Source organism: Pseudophryne corroboree, chromosome 3 (genome assembly GCF_028390025.1).
Source record: "Pseudophryne corroboree isolate aPseCor3 chromosome 3, aPseCor3.hap2, whole genome shotgun sequence".
NCBI lineage: Eukaryota > Metazoa > Chordata > Amphibia > Anura > Myobatrachidae > Pseudophryne > Pseudophryne corroboree.
The window spans coordinates 370860887-370888762 of NC_086446.1; the positions used below are offsets into that span (position 1 = coordinate 370860887).

General features: G+C 42.2%; 1 protein-coding gene across 3 annotated transcripts in view; it reads left to right on the plus strand.

The window, feature by feature from the left end:
* Window positions 1-27876, plus strand: part of ITGA3 (integrin subunit alpha 3) — a 149867-nt gene that overhangs the window by 59744 nt on the left and 62247 nt on the right. For all 3 annotated transcript variants that reach the window (XM_063959890.1, XM_063959891.1, XM_063959892.1), the window contains exons 6-11: window positions 15064-15268; window positions 20398-20591; window positions 21081-21169; window positions 21305-21432; window positions 22304-22387; window positions 26817-26884. In XM_063959890.1, coding sequence (XP_063815960.1) covers window positions 15064-15268; window positions 20398-20591; window positions 21081-21169; window positions 21305-21432; window positions 22304-22387; window positions 26817-26884 — 768 coding nt within the window. The remainder of the gene's footprint in view (window positions 1-15063; window positions 15269-20397; window positions 20592-21080; window positions 21170-21304; window positions 21433-22303; window positions 22388-26816; window positions 26885-27876) is intronic.

Here is a 27876-nt window from a genome sequence, read left to right on the forward strand (position 1 = left end):
TATTGCGCGCTGGATTTGTAGCACTATTCAGCTGGCGCATTCTGCGGTAGGATTACCGCAGCCTAAATCAATAAAAGCCCATTCCACAAGGACGGTGGGCTCATCTTGGGCGGCTGCACGAGGGGTCTCGGCTTTACAACTTTGCCGAGCAGCTACTTGGTCAGGGGCAAACACGTTTGCAAAATTCTATGAATTTGATACCCTGGCTGAGGAGGACCTGGAGTTCTCTCATTCGGTGCTGCAGAGTCATCTGCACTCTCCCGCCCGTTTGGGAGCTTTGGTATAATCCCCATGGTCCTTACGGAGTTCCCAGCATCCACTAGGATGTCAGAGAAAATAAGAATTTACTTACCGATAATTCTATTTCTCGTAGTCCGTAGTGGATGCTGGGCGCCCATCCCAAGTGCGGATTGTCTGCAATACTTGTACATAGTTATTGTTAACTAATCGGGTTCTTGTTGTGAACCATCTATTCAGAGGCTCCTCTGTTATCATGCTGTTAACTGGGTTTCATATCACAAGTTGTACGGTGTGATTGGTGTGGCTGGTATGAGTCTTACCCGGGATTCAAAATCCTTCCTTATTGTGTACGCTCGTCCGGGCACAGTATCCTAACTGAGGCTTGGAGGAGGGTCATAGGGGGAGGAGCCAGTGCACACCAGGTAGTCCTAAAGCTTTCTTTTTGTGCCCAGTCTCCTGCGGAGCCGCTATTCCCCATGGTCCTTACGGAGTTCCCAGCATCCACTACGGACTACGAGAAATAGAATTATCGGTAAGTAAATTCTTATTTTTTTTTAGGCCGCCTTCCCTTGATGGGAGGTGGAAGTCACAAGTGAAGGGGATATTGTGATGTGAGTCACATCCTTATGACAGCATTCCAGTAGTGTAGATTGTACCAACTATGCCCGCAATATGCTAGCAGTGTCAGTGTTCTAGCAGTGCACAGAGATGCCAAGACATGAAAATACATTTTATGTACAGCTTTATATAACATTAATGATGATAGCTAGTACATATTACAGGTTGAGTATCCCATATCCAAATATTCCAAAATACAGACTTTTTTGAGTGACACTGAAATAATGAAACCTTTGTTTTCTGATGGCTCAATGTACAGAAACTTTGTTTAATACACAAAGTTATTAAAAATATTGTATTAAATGACCTTCAGGCTGTGTGTATAAGGTGTATATGTAACATAAATACATTCTGTGCTTAGACTTAGGTCCCATCACCATGATATCTCATTATGGTATGCAATTATTCCAAAATACGGAAAAATATGATATCCAAAATACTTCTGGTCCCAAGCATTTTGGATAAGGGATACTCAACCTGTACTGACGTATTATTATGATAGTCCAAAAAAAGTCCCTATGTAAATGTAATAGTAGTACTAGCAGTATCAATATCGATATGCTACTGTGATCAAAGGGTGCCCTGTGCATTCTACAAATTGCCTTTATGCGGCTGGTGTCTGTCTCTGGGACTCAGGGAGTGGATGAGGCCATGGACTTTGTACTAATTCAGTTTACTGTATCTGTAAGGCACAAAGCATAAAAGAAATGTGAGGAAAATAGTGTAGCTCCCTCTGAGGTTGTATTGGCTGATTAGCTTTGATGAAGTCCTGTGATACTGTGGCTTCTTTCTGTTTATGCTTAAATGGTATGGATTTTGTGTTGGTGTGCTCCTTGGCAGTAAGCTTCAGTTTCTCAGTTTGGGAAGAGTGCTCGTGGTATATATACTTGTGTTTTGTTTCTGTGTTGCATGTCTGAGCACCAGGAGCTTGGTTCGGATTTGGAAGCAAAGCTAAAAAAAAGCAAGTAACTGTACACCTGGGCAAAACCATGTTGCACTGCAGGTGGGGCAGGTGTAACCTGTGCAGAGAGATTAAGATTTGGGTGGAGTGTGGCCAAACTAAAATCTAAATTGCAGTGTAAAAATAAAGCTGTCTAACATTAGTGGGCTACATGCAAAAGCAGACCGTATTTACCCTGCATTAGGGCGGCCAATCCTGGATCATTTATTCAATCCCGGGATTCAGTTTACAAATAGGCCGGTAAGTGGGTGAGGGAGCGGGCAGGCAGGCGATTCCAGATGACCCAGTCGTGATGCTCTCCCTCCTCGGTTTCCCGCTCACCTGGTAGTGCGGGGCAACAATTGAGAGGAGACGATGGGGGTTCTAGTGGAAGTGAGGAGGTCCTCCTGTCAGCAGCTCAGTGATACAGTAGATCAGCAGCACCCCTGGTGTGTGTAAAGAGACAACGGCTCCCGCTGCGGGAAGGTCAGTGCCCATTTTGTGCATGCGCACCTTAATCCCAAAATTAAAATCAGGCATTTTTAGCCTTAAACCCTGGGATCCCACCGATCCCGAACCCAGGATTGGCCTTTTTTACCTGCACAGAAAAATATAATGTATTTCATATACAAAGTTTCTTGCTTTTACAGCCTTAAGGCCAGTACACACTGGCAGAGATGCGTGTTGAGCTATCTATCACAGACCGCTCAGCACACATCTCCCCCCCCCCCCCACTCCGCACAGCACGATGTGTGCTCTAGATTGTGCATGCCTGCATGCCAATCTAGCACTGGCGATAGCGCCGCGCATCGCGATCGCTGTGGGGCATACACATGAGAGATCCGTGCTTAACTTCTAAGCAATCTAGTCAGATTGCTTAGAATTTAAGCACGGATTTCTCCATGTGTACCCCCCTTTACTTCCAAATCTGAATCAGGCCCTAGAAGTCAGAGGAATAATAGTGAGGCCTGTTTGGAGGCGCTCACCTCACATTTAACAGAGGCATCAGAGCAGTGCAGCCACAGCAGCACTATATTGTATAAAAAGTTACAAGGATTCAGCTCAGCAGTAGATTGGCGGTCTCCTTCACTTTTCTCAAGGGAAAAAAGGATTTGGGTAATCCAGACAGTAGATTACTAAACATCTACTGTCTGTACCACATCTACCTAGAGCATAGAGTATAGCATAAACTATAATAAAGACTTAAAAGGCTTGGTACTTGGTTAAACGAGGGAGAAGTCCGGGAGAGACTAAGTAAAATTAAGAAAAATAAATCTCCTGGGCCGGATGGACTCCACCCCAGGGTTCTTATGGAACTCAACGTAGAGATATCGAAACCTCTATATTTGATCTTCAGCGAGTCAATTAGATCAGGAATGATACCAAAGGACTGGCGTATAGCAGAGGTAGTCCCAATATTTAAAAAGGGTATTAAAACGCTTCCAAGGGAACTATAGACCAGTAAGCTTGACATCTATAGTGGGGAAAATACTAGAAGGTATATTAAGGGATAGCATACTAGAGTACTTGGATACCTCCAAGGTTATTACTAGGAATCAACATGGATTTGTGAAGGACAGGTTATGTCAAACTAACTTAATAAGCTTCTACGAGAAAGTGAGCGATAATATTGATCAGGGTCAAGCAGTGGATATGGTCTTTTGGACTTCGCTACGGCCTTTGACAAAGTTCCACACAGGAGACTAATTCTCAAACTAAGAGAGCTTGGGGTAGGAAACACTATTTGTACTTTGGTAAGTAATTGGCTGTTTAATAGGGAACAGCGAGTGGGGATTAATGGGATGTACTCTGAATGCGCTTCAGTACTCGGGCCATTGCTGTTTAACATATTCATTAATGACCTAGGAGAGGGACTGGAAAGCACAGTGTCAATTTTCGCAGATGATTCTAAACTATGTAGAATAATTAATTCAGACAAGGATGTTGAGTCTCTACAGATTGATTTATCTAGACTTGAGGTCTGGGCGGATAAATGGAGAATGAGGTTCAATATAGACAAATGTAAAGTTATGCACTTTGGGACTAAGAACAATCAGGCAGCCTATAAACTAAATGGGGAAAATGTAGGGATAACGGTAGTTGAAAAAGATTTGGGAGTGCTCATTGATAATAAACTTGGTAGCAGTACGCAATGTCTAAATGCAGCAGCAAAGGCTAATAAGGTGTTATCATGCATAAAACGGGGTATGGAGACAAGGGATGAGAGTGTAATCCTGCTACTGTATAAATCATTGGTACAGCCACACCTGGAATATTGTGTACAGTTTTGGGCACCATACTATAAAAAAGATATCTTGGAACTCGAAAGGGTTCAGAGGCGAGCCACTAAACTGGTTAAGAGGTTAGAGGCACTGGATTATGAGGAAAGACTTAAAAGGCTTGATATGTTCATACTGGAAAAGAGGCGACTGAGAGGGGACATTATTAATATTTATAAATACATTAAGGGACAATACAAGGATTTATCAAACAATTTGTTTACTAAAAAAACACAGTACATAGGTCACGAGGACACCCCCTGAGGTTAGGAGAAAAATAATTCCATACTCAACGGAGAAAAGTAAGGATTTGGAATTCTCTACCAGAGAAGGTAGTAATGGTGGACTCAATCAATAAGTTTAAAAATGGATTAGATAAATTCCTAGCGGAAAAAAATATCCAGGGATACAGCATTTAATTAATATAAAAAAAAAGTAATATAGGTTGAACTCGATGGACATTTGTCTTTTTTTCAACCTCAACAACTATGTAACCTATCTTCCTCTGTACTTCATGTTTTATTACAGCCCACTCAATCACACATACCACACTACCTACTCTGTACCTCACATTAAATACAAACAGCCTCACTTTCTAGTTTCATATAGCTTACTGTCTTCCAATGTACCTCACATGTTCTGAAACCTTAGATATTGTTTTTCTATGCTCCTTCCGCTGTATAGTATCTACCTCACCTACTGTACCTGCGTTACATGATGCTGTACATTCACTTCCAGCAAGCACCCTTCCTTCTTCCACTGCTCTAGTGAACCACGGCAAGGTATAGGAACAAAATGTGTGATGAGTAAGTGTGATATAGTATGCAGAATTACAGCCTCTGCTATTCTCCACTACCTCTATTCACTGCCTTAAGGTGGGTACACACTAGTAGATATATCTGCAGATCAATTGATCTGCAGATATATCTATGTACGGATCGGGCAGTGTGCTGTGCATACACACTGCCCGATCCGTCGGGGGACTGACGTCATGAACTGGGCGGGCGCCCGCCCAGTTCACCTGTCAATCACCGCCGGCCGCCGCAGCATGTGTACGGGCGGTCGGCCGACCGCCCCGTACACACACAGCGACGCGCCAATATATCGTTAGATATATTGGCCGTCGGCTGTGCTGCGCAGCCGACGCAATACGTCTGTGAACGACTTAGTTCACAGACGTATCGCCCGTACACACTGGCCGACGGTCCCGCGATGTATCGGCCGTTCAAGAGAACGGCCGATATATCGACCAGTGTGTACGGGCCTTTACAGTCTCTCTACCGAACAATGAACCCCTTTTTTCTGCCACTGGACAACTTTTTCTCCAGCAAGCAGATTATTATTTTTTGTTATTAAATATATTATTTTGATGTAAGGACTAATATTAAAATACCTTTCAGTATCTCTTAAGATGTGTTCATTAACTTGCTGTATTGGACACATCTACCAGGAGTCTTTCTTAAACATTTGCTGCTACACTAGTAGGGACAATTTATATTCACTCTCTGAACCTACCAAACCTCTACCTACATAAAAGTACTCGTTCGTAAATAGTGTCTAAAAATTGTGTTACTTACAGTTAAACAAAGTCTACATTAGCAGCATGTATGCCAGCTTTACATTAGGAGTAGCAAGTGTGTATAGTACAGCCGGGTCACATATGTTATCCCGGCGGGCGGGATTCCAGCTGTCAGTATCCTGACTCTGCCAGAATGCCGGCAGCAGGGAGATCGCTAAGAGTCCCCTTGCAGGCCTTTACACTTCTCTTATTCCAGGTAAATTATTTATGTATTAATACATAAACTTTTATGTAATAGAATATCCAGCTTTACATACTTTTTTAATCAGGTCCCACAATAAATGTCTCGCTATCAATAGCTCTTTCTTCTGTTGTACAGTAGAGTGAGATAAAGCAGACATGGGTTATACAGTTACTGGACTGGACACAACCTGTGATCCCCTATAATGTCCGAGAGCCTCTTAGAGAGTAGGCCAGCTTTCCAGATCTGCTCACTTCCACAGTGCAGTGGGTGATCTCAAGGTTCCCCATCACTAGTATAGACAGACAGTGTCTAGGTCGACAGTCACTAGGTCAACCCCATATGGTCGACATACATTAGGTTGACCTATGAAATGTCGACACTGGAAAAGGTTGACATGGCAATGGTCGACACAACTTTTTAAGGGTTTTTTACACTGTTTTCATAGTTTTCCATCCATTTGGACTACGATTAGGAATAGTAACCCAACCGAGCCAAGCGCAGTGGTAGCAGAGCAAGGCACCTTGCCCGCAGCATGGCGAGCAATGCTTGCCATGTAAGGGAACGCTGTATATTAATTGGGGTGCTCTGATGGTGAAAACGACACCCAAAAAATTATAAAATGCTATATCGACCTTTTATTGTGTCGACCATTTCCGGTGTCAACCTTTTAAAGTGTCAACCTTTTGCACTTGTCAACCTTCCTTTGTCAACCTTTCATAGGTAGACATTTTGACCATGTTGAACTTTTGTTAGTGTCGGCCTAATGCATGTAGATCTGGGTGATCATTGATGTGATTCGCAGTGAACTGCATCATCATGGCCCAGTATTCCGATGTCCCACAAACCTAAAACCTATGTCTGCCCTCCGGTATCTCACAGGGGGCATTTTTTTAAATGTTGGCAACTACGTATTTCACCCAATATCCTCACATTAAGTAATGTCACTTGTAGTTGTGGTTTAAGTTTATATAATTTCCTAGGAGAGAGACGGCTAAGCTCTGTGGAATGTCAGAGATTTAGTTAGGACTTGTTATGTACTGTGCTTCTTTACTCTGCCTGTCAAGCTGAGTCACTTGATTTGCACAGAACTGTTTGTTTTTTACGCTTTCTTTTTAGGTGTGTTTCCTTTAAAGGGGAAGCACAGTGCATTTAAAGTTTGGAATAGAACCATTTTTCTAATTATGACAACACATTATCTCTATTTATAACTTACATATAGCAGAGTTTTTCTTCTGATGACCATGTACTCTACTAGGGTTGCCCTTAGATTCCAATTTCCCTTCTAAATAAGACAATTGACTGAATCAGTGACGCTCTCACATGGGTGCAGTGAGCCTGAGTATATACAGTCCCTGCCCCTCCTCTGCTTCCCAATGTAAAGTATTGACAGTTACATCATGTGTGCTTTCTGCATCTGGTGCTGATCAACACCTAGTGCTAGGATATTGGTCATAGCGGGATAGTACTGGCAAGGAGCTGTTAAGATGTTTATTTTTACAATATCACACATATACCCTCTTGGGATTTCTCTTGCTCTTCCTCCATCTAAGACAAAGCAAACTTTACTTACCTGAAAAATTGTCAGTATGTATTCAGTACAGGGTTCACATCCCTTTCCTATGTTTCATTTGATAGGTTTCTGCATTAGAGCATTAAAGGAACACTGCTATTCTTGTGTGACATCTGTGTATGTGGGATGCAGTTAAAATGCCGGCTGTTGGGATCCCGGCGTTCAGGATAACTATGCCGAAATCCCGAATGTCTCAGCCTGCATCTGCACCAGTGTCTCAGTTCCCATGCTCATTAAGCGCAACCATAGGTTTACTCAGATGGGTACTTACGGAAGGATCTGCAACCATCACTGCATGCTTAATTCAGCATGGATCGTAGATATGCAATAAAATCGCACATCTACGATCCATTACACTGACATGCGGGGAGATACGCAGCACAGGGCATTAGCATAGTTTTGCACATTTGCTGCGTACAGGAACCCAACTGCAAATGTTTTAGCGTACATCTCTGACTCAGGCCTATTATCCAGAGCACCTACCAATCAACATAGCTAGATGCAGATTGCTTGTATTGAAGGACCATAAAGTCATAGTTGCCGACATTCTGGCTGCCCTTTCCGGGAGAGGGTAGCCAGGTCAGCAGAGTACTGAGCTATATGTGTGTGTGTGTACGGTCTGGGGGGGGGGGGGTCTGTGGCAAGACAAATGAGGCTGGTTTGGAGGAGTGGTTTCCGCAATCGCGCCATCGCGGCCGCCCCCTAGTGTTCAATGCAGAGATTACAGTCATTGCACAGTGGGGGAGGGGGGGGCGGCGTGGCTACGATGACATGATTCAGATCACCTGGGTAACTGGTGGGAGTCCGGAATACTTGCCCACCCTTCCAGGAGGCCAGGAACGTAACCTGATTTTCAGGAGCCTCCCGGACGTGGAGAGTAGGCAAGTATGCATAAAGTAGGTGTAGAAGAGGAAATGCAGTGTGCAGGAAAGCAGTGGTACTCTTAGATTTTGCAGTAAATACATGAACCTGTGTACAGTACCTCCAGAAAGCTCGGACATCTGTCAGATTTTCCTCTGTGACATTTTTTGCTCCTTTTATTAGCGTAGCACAGACTACCTATGTAAGGCATATATGGCTCAAAGTGGCAAGTGCAGGGTGATTAGTATCTTTAACCCGCAATGCTTCTTTTCCTTAGTTCAGATTCTGGTGCACCCAACCAAACTAGATAAGTGAGTATAGTCACCTGTATTGTGACTGTTTTATCTTATATGGGACCCAAAAGGAAGTATAGAGTAAATCTTAAGGACATGCTGTTAGTATCCTGCTTTTTCACTTAAAAATGATGGCAGTCTTATCCTATGATGGCAGTCTGTACACTATTGATCTGATTCAGAGTCACACGCAACTCAATGTTGCAGATGGATCTTGCAATTGTTTGCAGAGCACGTACTCTGTAGAGAGCATATGCAACTTTGAGTAACTATGGACAGTTTGGAGTCATATACATTTCATCCATATATTGTTGGCTTCCCGACGGATGGGATCCTGGCAGTCAATATACCGTCGCTGGGATCCCGAGGGAGGACGCGATACCGGCATCAACATACCCACCCTGCTTGGGATGCCGGCGTCACATTACCGACATCCAGCATCCCGATCATCCTCACAGCGGGGGTGGTGGAGGTTAGGTTTAGGCAAGAGAAGGAAGGTTAGCGTTAGGGATCAGGGACGGGAAGGTTAGAGTTAGGGACTGGGAAGGGAGGGTTGGGTTTAGGCACTAATAGGGGGAGGTTAGGGTTAGGCATTAAACAGGGAGGGTTAGGTTTAGGCAGCGGGGACGAGAGGGCTAGGGTTAGGCACTTAGCTGGGAGGGTTAGGGTTAAGCACCACCAAGGGATGGTTAGGGTATGGAAAAGGTGAGGGTTAGGGGCCTCAATGGGGGAATGTTGGGATTCTGATGGATGGGATGCCGCTGTCTGTATATCGACAGCCGCCATGCCGTCCATCGGCAAATCATACTGATCCCATATATTGTCTGCTTCAGTGTAATTAGCCTTCAGCTTGGCTTTCCCACCTAGGCTAAGTGTCTGAAGGTATGTCGTGGGTGGGATCAGTATAGGATGCCGGCGCACGGGATACCAAATGTCAGTATACCGACATCGGCATCCCATACACCAGAATGCTGGCAGGGGAGCGAGCACAACGAAGCCCCTTGCGGGCTCTCTGCGCCCGCCATGCTGCGGGCTCGGGGGCAAGCTGTGGACACACACAAAGGGGGAATTACCTACTTCGCTGGTATTCCGTCAGCGGTCTAGTACCCCCGTCGGGATACCGCCAGGCGGTATTTTAACCGCATACCGTCGTGGGCATTTAGGAAGAATCGCAGGCGATTCAAAGTTGTTCACATGCAGAGAGGTCTGTCTAATTTCATACATATCTCTGGCACAAGCGATAGGCCTAGCCCAAATGCATGCTGATAGTGATAAAAGCTTTCATAAATGGAGCTATTGGGAAATTGCAGCCAACAATGAACACAGGCAGAAATCCACAGTTATTTCCGAGCCTGCAATGTGGCCATTTTTCGTGCAGCTCAGGACTTATGTTATTAACTAAGTAGTTATGCCACAGCTACGGAATGTTTGCAGTAAGCCCCGTACACATGGGGGAGATGTGTGCTGAGCGATCTAGCACAGACCGCTCAGCACACATCTATCCTCCCGCTCAGCGCGATATGTGCTGAGTGAGCGGGACGATCTACTAGATTTGGCATGCATGCATGCCAAATCTAGAGTCAGCGATAGCGATGCGCGGGTCAGCGCATCGCTATCGCTATGGACATACACACGTAGAGTTCTAGTCAGATTGCTTAGAATTTAAACACGGATCTCTCCGTGTGTACCCCCATGTACAGTGAGTAACAAACCATTGAAAGTTAGGGAGAAGAGTTGCAAAGAATAACTATAGCTCTGTTGCACTTACATGTGACAAGCCTAATGCCTTTTCAGAAACTACCAGTGTTGTATTTCAAATGGACCACAATCCAAGTATACCACCAGTAACATATTGCTAGGACGGAATGGATTTCTGTGTAGTGCCAGGCAAACTTTTAGAATGGGCTGAAATAAAATATTCACTATGGGAATGGAAAATGGTCATTGCATCATTTTCTTGACACATATTTCATTGTTACCCATTATCCTGAGCAGGTGATACAGTATTAGTGGCCATATACTCCCATTCACTTCCATTTCAATTGCAACACGATTCGTTTCTGAGAAGGTAGCTGGATGAGTCGTAAAAAGGTAGAGAGTGCATGCCTGAGCAGAAAATAGGGAACACATACAGTACTACATACTGGAATTACAGTTACATGTACAGTGGCATGAAAAAGTTTTGTGATTTATTCTATTCTTGCATATTTGTCACACATTTGTTTCAGATATTCAAGCAAAAATTAATATAAGTAAAAAAACAACCAGAGTAAGCACAAAACACATTTTCTACTCGATCATTTCATTTATTGAAGGAAACGTTATTCAACACCTATATCACCTATGTGATAAAACCTTAATTTTCTTGTGAGACCATTCAGAGGTGGACTTGCTCTCGTGCTTCATATTGTTTTCTTTATGCATAACCCAATTGTACATGAGCTTCAGATCATGGTCTGAACACTGGACATTCTCCTCTGGAGTTTTCTGGTAGAGAGCAGAATTCATGATTCCATCAATTATGGCAAGTCGCCCAGCAAAGCATCCCCACATCATCACACTACAACCACCATGATCGACTGTTGGTTGATGTTCTTATTGTGGAATGTTGTGCTAGCGTTGCGCCAGATGTAACGGGACGCATGTCTGCCATCTTTTACTCATCAGGCCACAAAACATTACCCCAAAAGGCTTGTTGGTTGTATTGTGTGACTGGGGAGGCATGGGTGACATGGAGATAGTGGGTGACTGGGGAGGAAGGGGTGTTATGGAGATAGTGGGTGACTGGGGAGGCAGGGATGACAGGGAGATAGTGTCAGGGAGCACTGTACCAGTGTCCCATTCATTTCTAGATAAATGAAGCCTGGCACCAGAGGGGTTACTGTGTGTGTAGGTCCCGGGCACATGTGCGGGTGAAAAAGTCCCCAGGCTCCAGCACAGCAGCTCTCACTCTGAGATGGGGGAAGGGCAGGTGGCGGTGTGTAGAGGATGTCGGAAAGACTCACTGCATCTGCATGGGAACATCCGAGCGCACACACAGCTAACAAAGCATTGCTTACCCATCACCCCGGAGCTAGCTGAGACTCCAGCTAGCACAACAGCAGCAGCCTACCCTTGCAGGCCTGGTGCAATTCACCATTGCGTACTTTGCATAATGGCCCGGCCAGCCCTGACAGGGCCAGTTGGTATTGAATAACTTTCCCTTCAATAAAATGAAATGAACATTTTAAAACTGTATTTCGTGTTTACCAAGGTTACCAAATTAACAGAAATAGAAGAAATCAACAAAAACTTTTCCACATCACTGTGCATAATGCTTTATGTCGATAATGGTGTATAAAATATCTCATAAGAAATTATTATAGTTTTGGTATTGCCATTGATACTGATGAAATGGGACATCTGTGTGATTAAAGTGAATCACAGTGAAAAACGTCTGGAACACAGAAATCGCAGCAGCAAATTTAGAAGCACAAAACAAGCTACGTAGCATGTGAACTTGTAGCCAGACAGGAAGAGCAGATAAGAAAATTTGGTTTAATTTGGCATATTACAGCACAAGATCACATTGTATAATGCTGGTAAGTTTTCACATGATGCAGTAGCATAACCCAGACAGTTGTACGGGTGCCTGAACTCCCTGATGTATGGGGAGGGGATTTCTTAAATGCCCAATATATACAAGATTATTCAAACAAAATTTGGCCCTATACATTATTATAGAGGAAGAAAAGGTTCCTTTGTATTTATTATATTGCATCATCAAAATGGGCAGTAAATATACAGCAATGACCACAGAATTTCTCAAGCTTTGTCTGGTTAAATCTTACTCAAGTCATCTCAGTTTTCCCATCATAATTGCTGTAGAGGTTTTGTCCTTTTTATATTTATAAACTTAATTTTGTTTATCGACTTCTCATCCAGTGGAAAAACAAAATGAATCTGGAACCAATAACATAAGTACTTTTGTTTCACATTCAGATATAGCAACTGTAAATTGACATTTAACACATCACATACCATCAGGGGCGGATTGGGAACAAAAAGCGGCCCAGGAAAAAGTTGTACTAGTGGCCCCACATGGGCAGCACCAGAGGTGTAAGGTCTACCATGGGCCATGGCAGCAGCACCCTCCCCCCAAACTTTCCAGATAGTGGGCATGTCCAGCATCAAGGGGGAAGTTAAAAAGAAATAAAATTAAATATTATGAGCACATTATATGATACACCTTCAGAATTTAGGAAACTATATAATGCTTTAGAAAGATATATTTTCTTGCTTATTACACCAACTGTATCCCAATAACTATTCACTCAATCTTATATGTCAGCCAAGCAGGCAGGCAGAACATACACTAGATCATCTGCAATCACAGGCTAAGTGGCAAAGTAATTTTCATATATGGAAATTATTTTGCATCTTATTGACTATGTCTATAAAAAGGACCACATGTCCTCAAACAAAACAGGCCCCACGGCTGCGTCGGCCCACCGGGAACCTTCCCTGCAAACCCTGTGCCCAATCCACCTCTGCATACCATCACATTGTAATGACTGGCATACAGGGCATGATTCAGGTCTGGTTGCAGTAGAACAAAGTACATAATGTACCGATGTTCAGTACATTGCAGATGTGCAGTGTGGGTCCTGCATCATCGGACGTAACGAGAGTACAGACGTCAGTTGATTGTCTGCAGCCGTTTGGGAGCAGGGAGGGGGCGACAATGGCCTCTGTTTCACAAAACAGAAACGCGTCGTCTCCGTTTTGTGAGAGTGCCGAGGCTAGGGTCTCTATCATCTGACGGGGATTTCCTGGTCCTAGCATTGGAGCTGCAGCGGCTGGTCGACAGGTTCAAATGGTCGACACAACATATGGTCAACATACGTTTTTTGGAATAGTAATTTATTTATTTTTTCCTTTTTCATACTTTATCATTCATGTGGACTAAAATTGGGAACTGTAACCTTGCCCAAAGCATGGCGAGCAAAGTGGTACACTAATTGGGGTTCCATGTGCTGGAAGCTAAAATTTGACTCCAAAAAACATGAAAAACTCATGTCTGCCTTTTCATTGTGTCAACCTATTTCACATATCGACCTTTTTCACATGGCGACCGTTTAGTGCCAACCTACACACTGTCAACCTTTTCACGGTCGACTTATTATACCATAACCATTTGAATCACCCCCACAATGCGATAAATGTCAATTTACAATCATGCTACAGATGGAGCCATCTTTATCTTGGCCTTTAATAGGATTAATTGAGCCAGGGCAGTTAGACTTAATCCCCTGCTTTAATGACTTAATCCCTTGATGTATTGTTCTCTCTGTATTGTATTGCAGCTGAGAACAGTAGATGAAGGGTTTATGCTAATAAACCATGATGTGACTAGGTGCAGCAGAGAAGCCAAGATAAGTGTGGCTCCATCTGTACATTGGGGGTAATTCCAAGTTGATCGCAGCAGGAGTTTTGTTAGCAGTTGGGCAAAACCATGTACACTGCAGGGGAGGTAGATATAACATGTGCAGAGAGAGTTAGATTTGGGTGTGGTGTGTTCAATCTGCAATCTAATTTGCAGTGTAAAGTAAAGCAGCCAGTATTTACCCTGCAAAGAAACAAAATAACCCACCCAAATCTAACTCTCTCTGCACATGTTATATCTGCCTCCCCTGCAGTGCACATGTTTTGCCCAACTGTTAACAAAATTCCTGCTGCGATCAACTTGGAATTACCCCCATTGGTAGCACATTGGTAGCACAGTTAAAGTACTTCACTAAAATGTAACTAACTGTGGCCCAGATTTATCAAGCCCTGGAGAGTGATAATTTGCACGGTGATAAAGGACCAGTCAATCAGCTCCTAACTGTCATATCACAGGCCGTGTTTCAAAAATGACAGCTAGGAGCTAATTGGTTGGCACTTTATCACTTTGTCATTTATCACTCTCCAAGGCTTGATAAATTGTATTTATTTATTAAGTTTCTTATATAGCGCAGCAAATTCCGTTGCGCTTTTCAATTGGACACAGTGATAAAACAAAACTGGGTAATAAACAGTCATAGTGATAGGAAGGCCCTGCTTGCAAGCTTACAATCTATAGAATCTGGACCAATATGTTTAAAACCTAAATCTTATTTCAAAGTAACCTCTACTGGTAATATTTTTGTTGTATTAAGTGCCCCTTAATTAATATGTCAAATTGTCCATGTCATTTCCTCATAAAAACACCAGTGTGGCCAATGAGCTATAAATGGCGCTGTCGTTTGTCCTGCTCAGGTACATAATTGCTCCAGACTATAAGGTTGAGCACTCAATAATATATCAGGTGCAGGCACTGGCAGGGATCCTAGGAAGGAATTTTAGCTTTCAGTCACAAATTTGAGATATCTCCTGTAAGAGAGAGCTGGACAAATACTGGAAGCGACAGAATGTTTTATTGAAATGCCTGTTTTTTTCCCTCAATGGCATTATCTTTAAATCCGCTCATCTTTCATAGGGTACTCTGTCCAGCTTGGCAAAGGTGTGCTGCTACAGAATGATGTGACCATTGTCTCTGGGGCTCCTCGCTGGAATCATAAGGGTGCTGTATACCTGATGGAAGTGGTGGCAGATTCCATGAAACTCAAACAGGTCCTGAGTGGGGAGCAGGTGGGCTCTTACTTTGGCAATGTCGTTGCTCTGGCTGATTTTAATAATGATGGGTGAGTGCAGAAAATATATTTTTCTTATGCATGTTCCTAATGTTAATATACCCTGTGCTAAATGCGAACGCAGATGTGTGCATCTACACCTGTTCTCAAATTATGCCAGAAATCTCCGTTTGGCTCATCCCAGGCTTTGTGACTTAAATGCACCTTTTTCTTAATCTGCTACTTTATACTAATTCTTTTGTGACAAAAATACTAATCCTAAGTACCTGGTACACTATTCGTGAATAAGGCACAAAATTCAGGAGTGAGTGTGCAGTCTGGGCACCACGCATTGTAATGCTTTAATCTGCTACTTTATACCAATTCACAGAGCAGTTTCTAGACAATTTGGCTCCCAGTAGAAACAAAATGTAAGCAGAGGACGTGACCTCATGGGAAAGGGTGTGTCATCACAGCACACCCCTATTTTCTTCACTTTGAGGGTGACTCTGGCTGCCATGCACATACAACAATTTAACTGACATACAGAGCATCCAATAGTAGTGTCATCACCATGTAACACAGTCCGTCCCAGTGACCAACACACACCTCCTGCCCAGCTGCTCGCTTATCTCCAACCTCCCATCCCATCACTAGGACACTAGAGCCCACCCCTAGATTTTCCAGTGTTACCTGCATGGAGATGAGCCCTCAGCAAATGTCTTCTGACCACAAAGGTCACGATCAATCCTGCCCTGTCAGCACAGTCCACACCAATTGTATCTTCAGGCGTGGGTGGAGATAAATGACTGTGGCCGCACCGCTCCCTTGCGATCAGTGGCTGAACTAACAAGTGATGGGCCAGATACAAAAGTATGCTTTGGGACCTCCCACCGCCAAAGGACCCCTCCCCCACAAAAGAAAAATAAAGTTTGGGTGATAATTTCTGTGCATATTAATATTATGCAGCGCTTTAAAGATAATATTTCAGTCATTCACATCAGTCGCTACCCCAGTGGAGTTTGTATTCTATTTTCTCTAACACATGGACACACATACACAGTGGGGGGTTGTCAGGAGCCTTTCAACATACCAGTATAAATTTGGATTGTGGGAGGACACCGGAGCATTGTGATGTATGCAGGAGAGATGGCTGGGGGTTGTCAGAGAATGGTTTGCTAAGACATGGCTGGGGTGTCAGAGAGTGGGGTGCTGAGAGATCGGCTGGGGTTTTCAGTGTTCCAAGGAGTCAGATTAAATAAAAACACTTTTAAAAAGTCCAAAAAAGGACAAGGCCACAAGTCATTCTTCCTTACTGCAAGCCACACTCCCAGACTGCTTTTCTCCCATCTCCGACGCCTAATCCAAAAGAACTGGCAGATCCGACTCCCAGAGCAACAGGTGGACCGGCCACCTGAGGCAGGTTGGAGCAGTAGATAGGGCCGGCAAAGGATGCTCTGTCACTGGCTCCATGCTCATCTGTGTGAATCCCAGACAGCGCTGCCGTAGAGTTGCCGCTGGTAACCATTCAGGCCGGGTTTTCTCTGGACAGGGTGATACAGCTGTCAGATCAGTCAAGACCGCCCGGATGCGAACCCTAGTGTGGTGCACCAGCAATATCTCCGTGCACGACTCCTCTACCCCTAGAAATGGCACTGTCAATTCCTTTAAGACAAAAAATACTAAACTCTAGGCTACTTAATGACGCACACTAATAGCTACTTATTACACTATAAGCAAACCCAATATTCGTGAAACAGTTCTCAAGCACGGAAATCACTACCCATGATGGAGCTTCTAAGTTGCACCAGGTATCTCATGCCATAAAGAGCAAAATGATAGGTAGATTAGGACACATCCATATATGGAAAAATGTACCCCACTGTGAAATATAAAAAAGCACATAACAAAACAAATAGTATAATAATAAAAGCTGATTTATTACCAGAAAAAATGCTGTTTTCATATCCTGCAGCTGTTTCTCAAGAATGCTCCAGTTTTCATGGGGCAGTGCAACGAATTACAGGTGGACTTCAACTACATTGGTGCAGATTTTGCCTACTTTTAAGGGAAGGATTGGTCAGATCAAGGGGGTCATTCCGAGTTGATCGCTCGCTGCCGGTTTTCGCAGCGCAGCGATCAGGTTACTACTGCGCATGTGTATGCACCACAATGCGCACGCACGCCGCACAGGTACAAAGCGGATCATAGCTGGGCGATGGATTTAACGAAGAATCCATTCGCACAGCCGATCGCAAGGATATTGATAGGAAGAGGGTGTTTGTGGGTGCCAACTGACCGTTTTCTGGGTGTGTTTGGAAAAACGCAGGCGTTTGCAGGGCGGGTGTCTGACGTCAATTCTGGGACCAAAAAGACTGAAGCGATCGCAACGGCTGAGTAAGTCCAGAGCTACTCAGAAACTGCAAAAAACTTTTTCATCCCGTTCGGCTGCATATGCGATCACACACTTGTAAAGCGAAAATACACTCCCCAGTGGGCGGCGACTATGCATTTGCACGGCTGCTAAAAGTAGCTAGCGAGCGATCAACTTGGAATGACCCCCCAGGTCTCCCTTGCTACATGCAGGCTAGATACACAAGTGCAGCCATATGTTCCCATATGCAAGAGCAAAACTTTGTAAATTGAGATTTTCAGTGTACCATAATGATACATGGAAAGAAGACGTTCCCAATACCCCATGTCTGTTATGATTTATTTAAGGCTGTCCCAAGTTGTATTTCTAAGATTACAAGAAAATCTAAAACTGATTAACAGTCTAGTCCAGGCTTTCCCAACCACGGTCCTCAAGGCACACCAACATTGCAGGTTTTAGTGATATCCAGGCTTCAGCACAGGTGACTTAATTAGTAGCTCAGTTATTTTGATTTAACCATCTGTGCTGAAGCCTGGATATCACTAAAACCTGCACTGTTAGTGTGCCTTGAGGACCGTGGTTGGGAATGCCTGGTCTAGTCCTAAAGTAATAGTAGGTAGGACTAATTAATATGCCCCACAATTAACATAAAAATATCTTTGGCCCCTGTTACTTAATTTATAAATAATATTACATATTATTTATTAATATTAAATAATATTGTTTCCATTCAATTAAAAAAAAAAAAATTATTTTTATTTACTGTTTTCTAAAATTCTACATTTATTAAATAATTATTAGTTATTTGAGTCCCTTAATTAAGTGTTAATCAGTAACAGTTGACTATGTTTAACATGAACCCTTTCTTATGTTCTGGCGGGTAGCTGAAACTGCATACAGTTGGAGCAGTCTTGCTGGTGAGAAGCACATCTATGTTTGGTGATGTTTTTTTCCGGTGTATTTGGTGATCGTTCGTGAATTGTAGTTTATTACACCCATATTCATTGCATCCGTATACTTAATCGTAGTCAGAGAACTGAAAATATCAGAACAGCGACTGGCGGTATCTCGGATTTACAAAATACAGTTTTCGGGAAATTTTCCGTTGATTTTTATTGCTTTTAATACTTTCAGCAAATTAAACCCCCCAAAAATTGCAGAAAATTAATGACTTAAGCAGCACACAATACTTTAAAATTCCCTCTTGCATTGATAGTCAAAGACTTCCACTAAGCTCCCGGAAGTCAATTTTCAGGATTATATAATAGAATGTATTAAATTGCATTAAAACAGACCAAACATGCACAGTGTGTAGTCAGCTTACATCTTTGTTAAATGTAGAGTTGTACTGGAGCAATAGATATGGGAATCCGAAGAAATGGAAGGTTGAGAAATCCCTTCCTGACGAAACGCGTTGGAAATTTATGGTGTTTTGGAAGGAAGATAGGGGGTAATTCCAAGTTGATTGCAGCAGGAATTTTGTTAGCAATTGGGCAAAACCATGTGCACTGCAGGGGAGGCAGATATAACATGTGCAGAGAGAGTTAGATTTGGGTGTGGTGTGTTCAATCTGCAATCTAATTTGCAGTGTAAAAATAAAGCAGCCAGTATTTACCCTGCACACAAACACTATAACCCACCCAAATCTAACTCTTTCTGCACATGTTATATCTGCCTCCCCTGCAGTGCACATGGTTTTGCCTAACTGCTAACAAAATTCCTGCTGCGATCAACTCAGAATTACCCCCATAGTTTAGTTGAAGGATTGAACAGGAGATGGTGTTTTGGTGGGATTCGGAAGTAGATAGGTTTAGGTGATTGGGAGGCAGATGGATTTGTGGAGGGATTAGTACTGGGGATTTTTGGGGACATGGTTATTTCTGAGGGATTGTTAGGGAGATTTTGTTGCTTCAGATTGTTAGTGAGATGATTTTACTGAAGATTGTTAGGGAGATGAATTTTCTGGGAATTGGTAGAAAGATTTTTTATTATTTTTTGCTTTGTAGATGGTTTTTTGAAGGCGATGGTGATGTTGGATTATTGTTAGTGAAATTGGGATGTTTGTGAAATGGAAGAAGGATGATGTACTTGGGGAACTGAGAAGGAGAATGAAAAGATGGGACAATCAAGCCAGAAACAGCAAAGCGCAAATGGACCTATGGAGAGCAGAGTAAAACAAAGGGTTGAAAGCAAATGACACAGGAGGATGTGGGTGTGGCTCATTAGATCGACAGTGTCTAGGTCAACCACTATAGGTCGACAGTCACTAGGTCGACAGAGTTGGAAGGTCGACATGTGCTAGGTCCACAGGTCAAAAGGTCGACATGAGTTTTTATTTTGTTTTTGTGTCGTTTTCTAAGTAGAGTGACCGCGAACCCCAATTAGTGCACCTCGCTTCGCTCGCCATGCTTTAGGCACGGTGCCTCGCTTCGCTCGGCACAGATTACCGTTCCAGTCATAGTGCACGTGGATCGTTAAGTATGAAAAAGTAAAAAAAAATTATTATTTTTTAAAACCTCATGTCGACCTTTTGACCTGTCGACCTTCCAACCCTGTCGACCTTCCAACCCTGTCGACCTAGTGACTGTCGACCTATAGTGGTCGACCTAACATTTTTCAACCTAGACAGTGTCGATCTTCTGACCGGATCCCGGAGGATGTGCCCACATTGTGTAAAGAAAGACAGGAAGATGGATAGTACAGTGTAGAGGAGAGTAAATCAGTAGTTGTTAGTGTTTTTTGAGTTGTTTTTTTGCACTGCCCCTGTTGTAACTGTTTTAACAATAATCTACATTATCTTAATTTATTTATTCCTCTTTTCCTACAGATGGCAGGAGATTGCAGTTGGTGCCCCTTTTTACTTTAACCGGAAGGAGGAGCTGGGGGGAGCAGTCTACATTTATACAAATGAAGTTGGAAGTTTTACTGATAAGCCATCTGTAGTGTTATATGGTCCTACTGCATCTGGTTTTGGTTTTGCATTGGCAAACATTGGTGATATAAACCAGGATGGATTCACTGGTACGTAGTATGGTCAGATGATATGGGGTAAAAGAACGATTTATGCGGAGATGTTACATGGAGTAATAGGAAGAGTTATTGGAACAGGTTATATGGAGTAATAGGACCATTTATGGAGAGAAGTTGGACAGAGTATGATGAGAGCTTATGGGGAAATGTACACTGGATAATAGGATAAGGTGTATAGAGGTTACTTATATGGAGTGGTAATTTATATTAAGTAATAGGGGGCATTGTATGGATTGACTGTGTAGATTATTGTAAATTATAAGGACAATTACATAGAGATACTCAGGTATTTAGATTACTGGAGTGGTAATTTATATTAAGTAATAGGGGGCATTGTATTGATTGACTGTGTAGATTATTGTAAGTTATAAGGACAATTACACAGAGATACTCAGGTATTTAGATTACTATAAGGAGATATTTGCCATATGGTAGTGCAGAACTTTTGGTGTCAGTGTATAATATCATTTTTTTCCACAGATTTGGTGGTGGGAGCTCCTTTTGAAGATATGGGTAAAGTTTATATCTACCACAGCAAGTCTAGTGGCCTGCAGTCCAAGCCTAGCCAGGTAACACAGCAGATCCCGCACTCATTTTACCGCTATCAATTGTTAATAGAACAGAAGTTCTGCTTTGCCATTGATTAAAACATTGATCTTTGTTAAACAAAAACCTGACAGTGACTCTTGTGTTACCCTCTATAGATAATTGATGGCTCCCAGATTGGGTTCTCAACTTTCGGTTACTCACTGGGTGGCGGCCTTGACATTGATCAAAATTCCTACCCAGATCTACTTGTGGGCAGTTTGGCAGATCGCATTGCTCTGCTCAGGTACAACGGTATCATAGAAATCAGTGATTGCTTACTTTGGTGTACTTAGTGACTGCAGCGATATAGTTTATACACTACAGAATGTGTGGGTCTGAGAGGTTTATTATTTAAAGTAACATGAACCTGTTGTCTACACGCAGTGAAAGCAGTACTTGTCTGGGCTGATACAAATTTTATTACAGTGCAGCCTATCAGTTCACTAGAAACTAATGACATCACAGAGACATGAAGTGTAATATTACTTATAGAAGTAATAGACTTATATAGACTTATAGAAGTCACTAGAACCTAATGTATTTATAAATGGAATAATTCCTTTAGCTCACTGAATGCCTGTCACCTCTGTATGTGGGCACTAGGTATACCTTGGTGATCTATTTGGGATAATATAGAGGCATAGCTCCCAATAGTCCCAATTTAGGGGCCTATTTGGAAATGGATTTGATTTCACGGGAGTGGCTGTGATTGGATAGATATGGGCAAGGTATAAAAAAATTAGGGGCATAACGTGTGGACCGTTGGCATGGTTCCGTGCACTGTGCACTGTGTGTGTGTGTGTGTGTGTGTGTGTGTGTGTGTGTGTGTGTGTGTGTGTGTGTGTGTATATATATATATATATATATATATATATATATATATATATATATACATATATACACACACACACACACACAAAATCTGATCTCAAAAGAGCAGGTTGGAGGTCTTTTCTGAGCATACGTACAGGACTCTGGTACATGAGCAGTGAAACCCCATGCTCAGATGAGAGACATTGGCAAGCCACACTATTCTGCCCCTATGGTATGCAGATTATTGGATTGGTTCTTTATATTTTAGGTTGTCCATTAAAGTAATTCTTACTCTTTTACAGATCTCGCCCTGTTATTAATATCTCAAAGGAGTTTGCTGTAACCCCAACTATTGTGGATCCCAGTAAATGTTCTTCTACCTCCTGGTGAGAGCCATATTAGATACCCCATATATCACCCTGTATTTACTGATCTTCTCTTTTATTCCAGAGGATATTTCTCCTGCTTACATTAATTACTACTTTGTAATTTACAAACCTTTTAGGTTTTGTTTTTGTTTTAAAAAGTCATAAGACAGCAGTAGTGAGCAAATGGTGACTCACAATCTGCCTGTCAGTGATGGGGGAGTTATGGCCAGCCTGTGACTTCAGACCAGTGTTGATGTACTGACACTAGCCACTGTCTTCTGACTGAGGAGGTAACAGCAACACACGCCATCACCTCCGCTGTCGTTACAACATTAGTGCCATCATGGGCCTGCATAAACCTGACATCAGCACTTGCTCCCAGTAGTTGACATCTTCTGTTGTCATTCAGGACGTGTTATACGTACTCAGCCTGAGTGACCATGGAAAATGGAGAGCATGTGGAGGCATTGTATTGTATATTCCCCGACTGGATCTGGGAACTCTGTCCAACATAGTTGCTGGCAGCTTGTTTGTTGTGCTGTGTTCTCTGTGCTGAAGGTGGCGGATGCCAGGAACTGACCCTGCTGGGCCCTTACTTGTCTGCCACTGAGACAGTAGCATTCATTGATCTGCAGTTCTTGAGAGATTAATCCCTGAGATTTGTCAGTGAGCTGAATGTGTTCCCAATCAGAGGAAGCATTGGACTAATTAAACCCAGCAGCTTTCTATTATCCTTACCTTAATATATTGTTTTGTACCTGTGACTCGCCTTCTAGTATGCTAGTATTTTTGTACTGTGTAGCAGACTGCTAAATGACATCTTGGTGTGGCAAGTTTACCAACTATCTTGTATAACGTGTCAGACAAACAAAAAGGGGGAAAAAAGTTGTGCCCAGTTACAGCATCACAGTTAAAACAAAAATCTATTATTCACTTGTATAGTATCTTGAATTAATAAATACAAATATTAATGACATTTTACTGATTAAGAGGAACAAATGTCCAATTATTAGATATAGTTACCAATAATGTTTTTTGTCCAACTGGAACCAAAGCAATTTGAGATTCAGTATACACCTTGTGAGCTTACCATTTAAGCAAATGTCCTCTGTGGTTTCAGCAAGAACTAATCCTGGCCCAACATTCCTTCTTCTCTCTGCAGCATATGACATTACTCTGTTCGATTTTTTTTGTTGTTGTTGTTGTTGTTTTTTCCTTTCTAAATTTTTAAGTAAAAAATGTTACAGTACAAGTTCATTTAACAAGTATCAAACATGGTACACCCTAGTACAGTGGTTCCCTGACTGTGTGCCATGGCACCTTGGGTGCCGCGGGAGACTTGAAGCGGTGCTTTGGATTGGTAGTCCAGGACTAATTAATTAAAATTATTTATGGTCAGTGTAATAGTCAAACCAGTGCTGATGGCTGCCAATCCTAAAATATGTGGACAAACAGAAGTGAATCTTGTCCCTCATCACACAATTGATGATGACATCTAAAAACAATACAGGTTGAGTATCCCTTATCCAAAATGCTTGGGACCAGAGGTATTTTGGATATCGGATTTTTCCGTATTTTGGAATAATTGCATACCATAATGAGATATCATGTTGATGGGACCTAAGACTAAGCACAGAATGCATTTGTTACATATACACCTTATACACACAGCCTGAAGGTCATTTTAGCCAATATTTTTTATAACTTTGTGCATTAAACAAAGTGTGCCTACATTCACACAATTAATTTATGTTTCATATACACCTTATACACACAGCCTAAAGGTCATTTAATACAATATTTTTAATAACTTTGTGTATTAAACAAAGTTTGTGTACATTGAGCCATCAAAAAACAAAGGTTTCACTATTTCACTCTCACTCAAAAAAGTCCGTATTTCGGAATATTCCGTATTTCGGAATATTTGGATATGGGATACTCAACCTGTATATTTAATGTAATTATTTATTTTTTAAATAAATTTCTCAATCAGAAACTTTTGTTCTAGGGGTGCTGTAAAAATAATTCTGATACTCTACGGTGCCGTTATTCAAAAATGTTTGGGAACCACTGCATTAGTAAATAAAAGGAGGGCACTGGGGATAGCGTATAACCAGGGAGAGGGGGCAAGGGAAAAAGGCTAAACCACAATTTTGAATATAATATCTAGTATGCATATACTGAATAGTAGAAGGAGAATAGAGGTGAGTCCCATGCAACATTATTGGCATTAAACAAAATTGGGTTAGATTTTCTTATAGAACACTTCACATTTTTGATATACAAAAGTTCTGTGGCTATTGCACGAAAGTCCTGCAGAATATGTCCATAAATACAATCTAAACTGTCAGAGCCGGCCCTAACCAATATGATGCCCTAGGCAAGATTTTGGCTGGTGCCCCCTAGCACCACCGCTGGTTCCGCCTCTGACCTTGCACCTCTTTCCCAGCACCATCACCCCTCACCCATAGCAGTCCTTATGTTGGTGTTTGTACCCCCTATACTTTAACTAGGAACAGCTCGCACATTTGGCGCACAGCCCAAAAAGGGGTGTGTTTTTGCTGGCAAGGGGCATGGCCACACAATAGTAACCCCAATTTCAATTACGCCACACAGTACTGCAACTTTATTCACATTTGATCATGCAATAGTGTCCATAATTCATATTACATCCCACAGTAGTATCACTTTACCTTATAAACGTTACTCCGCACAGCAGAGCCCCTTATTCACATTACATCACACTGAATTGCTCCTTATTCACATTACACTACACACTATTGCTCTTTATTCACATTAGACCACACAGTAGTGCCCTTTCTATACGCAACGCCACATAGTAGAGCACCTTATACACATAATGCCACACATTAGTAATGCATTTATACACATAATTCCACACAGTAATGCCCCTTACACATATGAGACACCTTATTAATGTCCTTATAAACATAATGCGCCTTACACATTATGACAACCTTTATTAATGCCCTTTTACACATAATGTCCCTTACACATATGCCACACATTATTAATGCCCTTATACACATAATGACACACATAGTGCCACCTACACATTTGCTGCACATTATTAGTGCCCCTTTACACATAATGACACATACAGTAATACCCTGTTACACATATGCCGCACATTATTAATGCCCTTATACCTGTGGATTCCAAACTTTTTTGAATCACGGCGCCCTAGAATATCAGAATTTTCACGGCACCCCTAGGCCAAAAATGTCTTATTGAGAAATTTAGAAAGAAATATTACATTAAGTAGATCGCATTTATATATCATATTATATATGGTAAGGGACAAGATTTGCTTCTGTTTGACCACATATTTTATGACTGGCAGCCACCAGCACTGGTTTTGCCTATTATATTGACCATGAATAATTTGAATTGGTCCTGGACCACCAACTCAGGGCACCCCTGCAAGTGTCCCGAGGCACCCCAGGGAGCCGAGGCACACAGTTTGGGAACCTCTGCCTTATACACATAATGACACACATAGTGCCCCTTACACATATGTTGCACATTATTAATGCACTTTTACATGACACACATAATGCCCCTTACACATGTTCTGAACACTACTGCACAACCAACCCACTCACATGCACACAGCATTCACACTGCTATTAACACTGTGACCTCTGCTTCTGCTTGGATACTGATGTGTCCTCATAAAGCTTGCCTCAATGCTAACGTCGGGCACCTTTTTTTAATGAAAATGCATCTTATTTGCATTGCTATGTGGCTAGGATGCACAAGCAGCTTCTGCTGATTAAAATTATATGCAGCATGCCTATATACTGTGTGAGACTGTGGCTGTATCTGCATATGAAATGCTACACACAGAATATAGGCATGCCGCATATCATTTTAACCAGCAGAAGCTGCTGATGCCCCTAGGCATATCAAATGCCCTAGGCAATTGCATAGTTTGCCTATGCCTATGGCCGGCTCTGTAAACTGTCCAACAGTATTAGATCTAGTCATGTTTTGAGAGTTATCAGGTTGGAGTGGCATTGACTCATTTAATTGTTGGTGCTGGAACCCCCCGGCTGCATGGTGATAATTATTATAGCAGTCAGCCAAGATGCAGCATTACCTACTTCATGGAATAGGTTACCTGGCATTGTATGGGAGTGCCACCCTGGGACGACGACTTCTGCCAGATTTGCCCCTCTAGAGCCTAGACCCTCAATTGCATTGTAAATGATATTCTGATGTAGCAGGGGTTTCTTACCCGTATATATACCTAAATACATATATTTCCCCACCATAAACATAAGTGCCAAGTGTTTGTTTGCAACAAAGATGCAATTTTAGATTGCTGCATAACCATGTCCTTTTTTTGGGCTACACTATTTTACTTGTCTTTTTGTTTTTTTTCCCTACAACCGTTTCTTGATGTGAACTCTACTGTGTATAGTATGGATGTTCGTCTCTGCTTCTCATACATGCTGAGTACTGGAAATGCCAACTACAAGAATAATATCAGTAAGTATGAGTACTGCAGAAATACCATTAGAATATGTAGTATTTGCAGATCTACTGGCTGTCATAAACCAATGTATAATCTATATCTCAGTAGATTTGGGTTTGGACAGTCAAGTTGTTAGATGATTTCTATTGGCATGTGTATGAGTTAATTGACACACCTTTCAAAGTGGATCTGTCACATGTGAAGCAACAATATAGCACAATTTGTTTTAAAAATAGTATAATGCATACCTCCCAAGTGTTATGATTTAGGTGTCAGTACAACTATAATCAATACAGTACAGATTGGAAGGCTCTGTCTCACTGTCCCATTTGGAGAGCTTTGTCCTTTGCCTGCAAGGTTGGGAGGTATGTCCCACTCCTCTAAGGTAGAGGTTCTCAACTCCAGTTCTCAAGTACCCACAAGAGGTCGTGTTTTCAGGATTTCTGTCTGTGGAAACAGATGGTATGATTACTGATCCAGCAAAATAGATTAAAATTTACAGAAAACATGACCTGTTGGGGGGTACTTAAGGACTACAGTTGAGAACCACTGCTCTAAGGGAAGGGAAAGGGTGCACTGGACAAGTGTGACGTGACCACACCCTCTTCTCATGTGCATTTTCTCAATTCTACAACTTAAAAAGTTGTGATGGCTGATACTATGCAGCTTTATTTTTTTGCATGAAAATCTAATATTTGCAGCATAAAATTGCTCATTTGCAAGCTCTTTTACCACACTATACACAATATTACCTTTGTACCAGCCAGCAGTACCCTTGCATTAGACACTACTGACTTGCTAAGCAGAGGCTGCTCTCTCGTACAGGCTCCAGTGCATATTGACACTACAGAGTCCAGCAGTAGTGATAGGGAGGGTATAGCCCGGCACTCAGAGGTATATAGTCAAATCCTTGCTGGTGTGTCTTTCTAGAACCTGGTCCATTGTATATTCACGATAACCTGGATGCACTCCACAGACTTGTAAAGAATAAAACTGTGTCCTTTAT